Genomic DNA, 2,275 nt, shown 5'->3' with positions numbered 1-2,275 from the left:
AACTGCTTTCCTCATACTAGTTAGATGAGAACTTCACCTGGTTTACAAAAAAGTTTTAAAAAAAGTTACTTATAGATATCATCACTTCCTGACTTGGGTAATTACATTAAGAATTGCCAACATTTTGTGTATTACAAGTTTTCTGAAATGTTATATTTAAATAAGCAAATGAGGCATTATCTAATTAAATATGTGCTCATTTGCATACATTTCCAGACCATAATTCTAAACATTGGATAAAGCCAGGTTCACAATATTTTGTTTTGACATATTAGAGTTAAAGGTCTTTACAGAGGGGATTTTGGATTTCTCTTTTTAGCTCTGCAGCAGACAGAAAAAATACATTTTTATATTTTTTTAGGAATAAAATGTTTTATAAATCAGTGTGAATGATATATGAACAAACCCCCTCAGCGGAAACCTTCAGAATACAGACAGGAATAAAACTAAGTTTGGTGAAGTGGAGATAAAAACTCATTTTGAGAAAACAACCTTTAAAGATTGTATTGTAAATTAAATTTACAGATGCAAATAGGTAAAGTGCAATGATAATACCAAGCCAATGATATATGAACAAACCCCTGAGTAAAACCCTTCAGAATATAGATAGGAATAAAACTGTACGTTTTGGTGTATGTAAGTGCTGCTGAAGTGGAGAAACAAACTCATTTTGAGAAAAAAGGCTTTATATATATTGAAACAGAAAATCTACAGACGCAAATAGATTAAGTGCAATAATAAATCCAGGTAAATTAAATATAAACAAACCCATCAATAAAAAACTTCAGAATACAGAGAGGAATTAAACTTTAAAATTTTGTGTATGCAAGTGCTGCTGAAGTGGAGAAAAAACTTTTTAAAGTTATGTATTGGAACTAAAATCTGCAGACGCAAACAGATAAAGTGTAAAAATAAAACCAGGAAAATTATATATGAACAAACCCCTCAGTAAAAAACTTCAGAATATAGAGAGGAATTCAACTTTAAAATTTTGTGTATGTAAGTGTTGCTGAGGTGGAAAAACAAACTCTTTAAAGATATGTACTGTAAATTAAATCTACAGACGCAAAATGATAAAGTGCAAAAATAAAACCAGGCAAATTATATATGAACAAACCCCTCAGTAAAACACTTTAGAATATAGATAGGAATAAAACTGTAAAATTTGGTGTATGTAAGTGCTGCTGAAGTGGAGAAAAATCTCTTTAAAGATATAGATTGGAACTGAAATCTACTGATGCAAATAGATAAAGTGCAATCAAATAAACACTTAAATGTATATTTTGGATTTTTTTTTTCCACTAATCTGAAACAACATGTTATGAAAAGCCAAATAGCCCTGACTGACTGATTGCAATTGGTCAGATGTATTCTAGATGATCTAATATATAGATAGATTGCGCCCGTTTATGAGATAGTCAGTGCATGATAATTATTACCGTAAACCACAAGAGGCAGAAGAGCAAATGTCTAAATCAGTCTCTTTCATCAAGGAATAGAGTTATTTCAAATCCTGAAGAACCTTCATGCAGCTCACAGTGACTATGACTGGCATAAAACATTACAATAATGTAAATAATCACCAAATATTTTTAACAATTACAGATACTACGAGTGTCCATAGATTGAAATAACTGAAATACTTCTAAATTTCATGATTCCAGACGTTTTAAGGCGTATAAGTTCTTCACTCTCGACCAATAAATTTATATATCCTGGTTTTCCAAGACTGTAGGATGCCATTAAAAAAAAATAGTTGTTGAGAGAGTGAATAAGAAACATTTGTAACACTTTACAATAAGGTCTCATTTGTTAACATTAGTTCATATGAACTAACAAAATGCAATGTATTTTTTACAGCAATCTTTGATAGTTAGTTAATAAAAATACAGTTGTTCATTGATTTTAGAAATGTAGTAATAAATGTTGAAATGAACATTTAAGATTTTTAAATGCTTTTTTGTTTATTGTTAATTAATATTCTTTGTACACGTGCTGTCAGCATTCAAACACTAAACGCTTGCACTGTTGTAGTGAGAACGACGCGTCATCAGAGAATGAGCAGCTCTTGAGTCGCAGCATTGATAGTGACGAGGAAGCAGCTCAGGACAAACAGGGAGCTGCTGACCTTTGCCTTCTGTCTCTGGTGCATCTGACGCGGGACAAGACCTGCTCCACCAACCCCATCAGCAACATCAACAACACCACCAGCAGCAGAGCCACCGGGGTGAATACCACACCACACACATATGTGACCCTGCAGCACAAAAGCAGT

The 2,275-nt window shown here is 32.4% G+C and overlaps 1 protein-coding gene across 1 annotated transcript in view; it reads left to right on the top strand.

Annotated features, from left to right (window-relative positions):
- The window catches only part of LOC107655728 (tumor necrosis factor receptor superfamily member EDAR), a 17,779-nt gene that overhangs the window by 12,081 nt on the left and 3,423 nt on the right, over positions 1–2,275 (top strand). The window contains exon 7 of the mRNA XM_016443300.1: positions 2,003–2,227. Coding sequence (XP_016298786.1) covers positions 2,003–2,227 — 225 coding nt within the window. The remainder of the gene's footprint in view (positions 1–2,002; positions 2,228–2,275) is intronic.

Source organism: Sinocyclocheilus anshuiensis, unplaced genomic scaffold, assembly GCF_001515605.1.
Source record: "Sinocyclocheilus anshuiensis isolate Anshui unplaced genomic scaffold, SAMN03320099.WGS_v1.1 scaffold1357, whole genome shotgun sequence".
NCBI classification, from domain to species: Eukaryota; Metazoa; Chordata; class Actinopteri; order Cypriniformes; family Cyprinidae; genus Sinocyclocheilus; species Sinocyclocheilus anshuiensis.
This window is presented reverse-complemented; position numbering and strand designations above follow the sequence as displayed.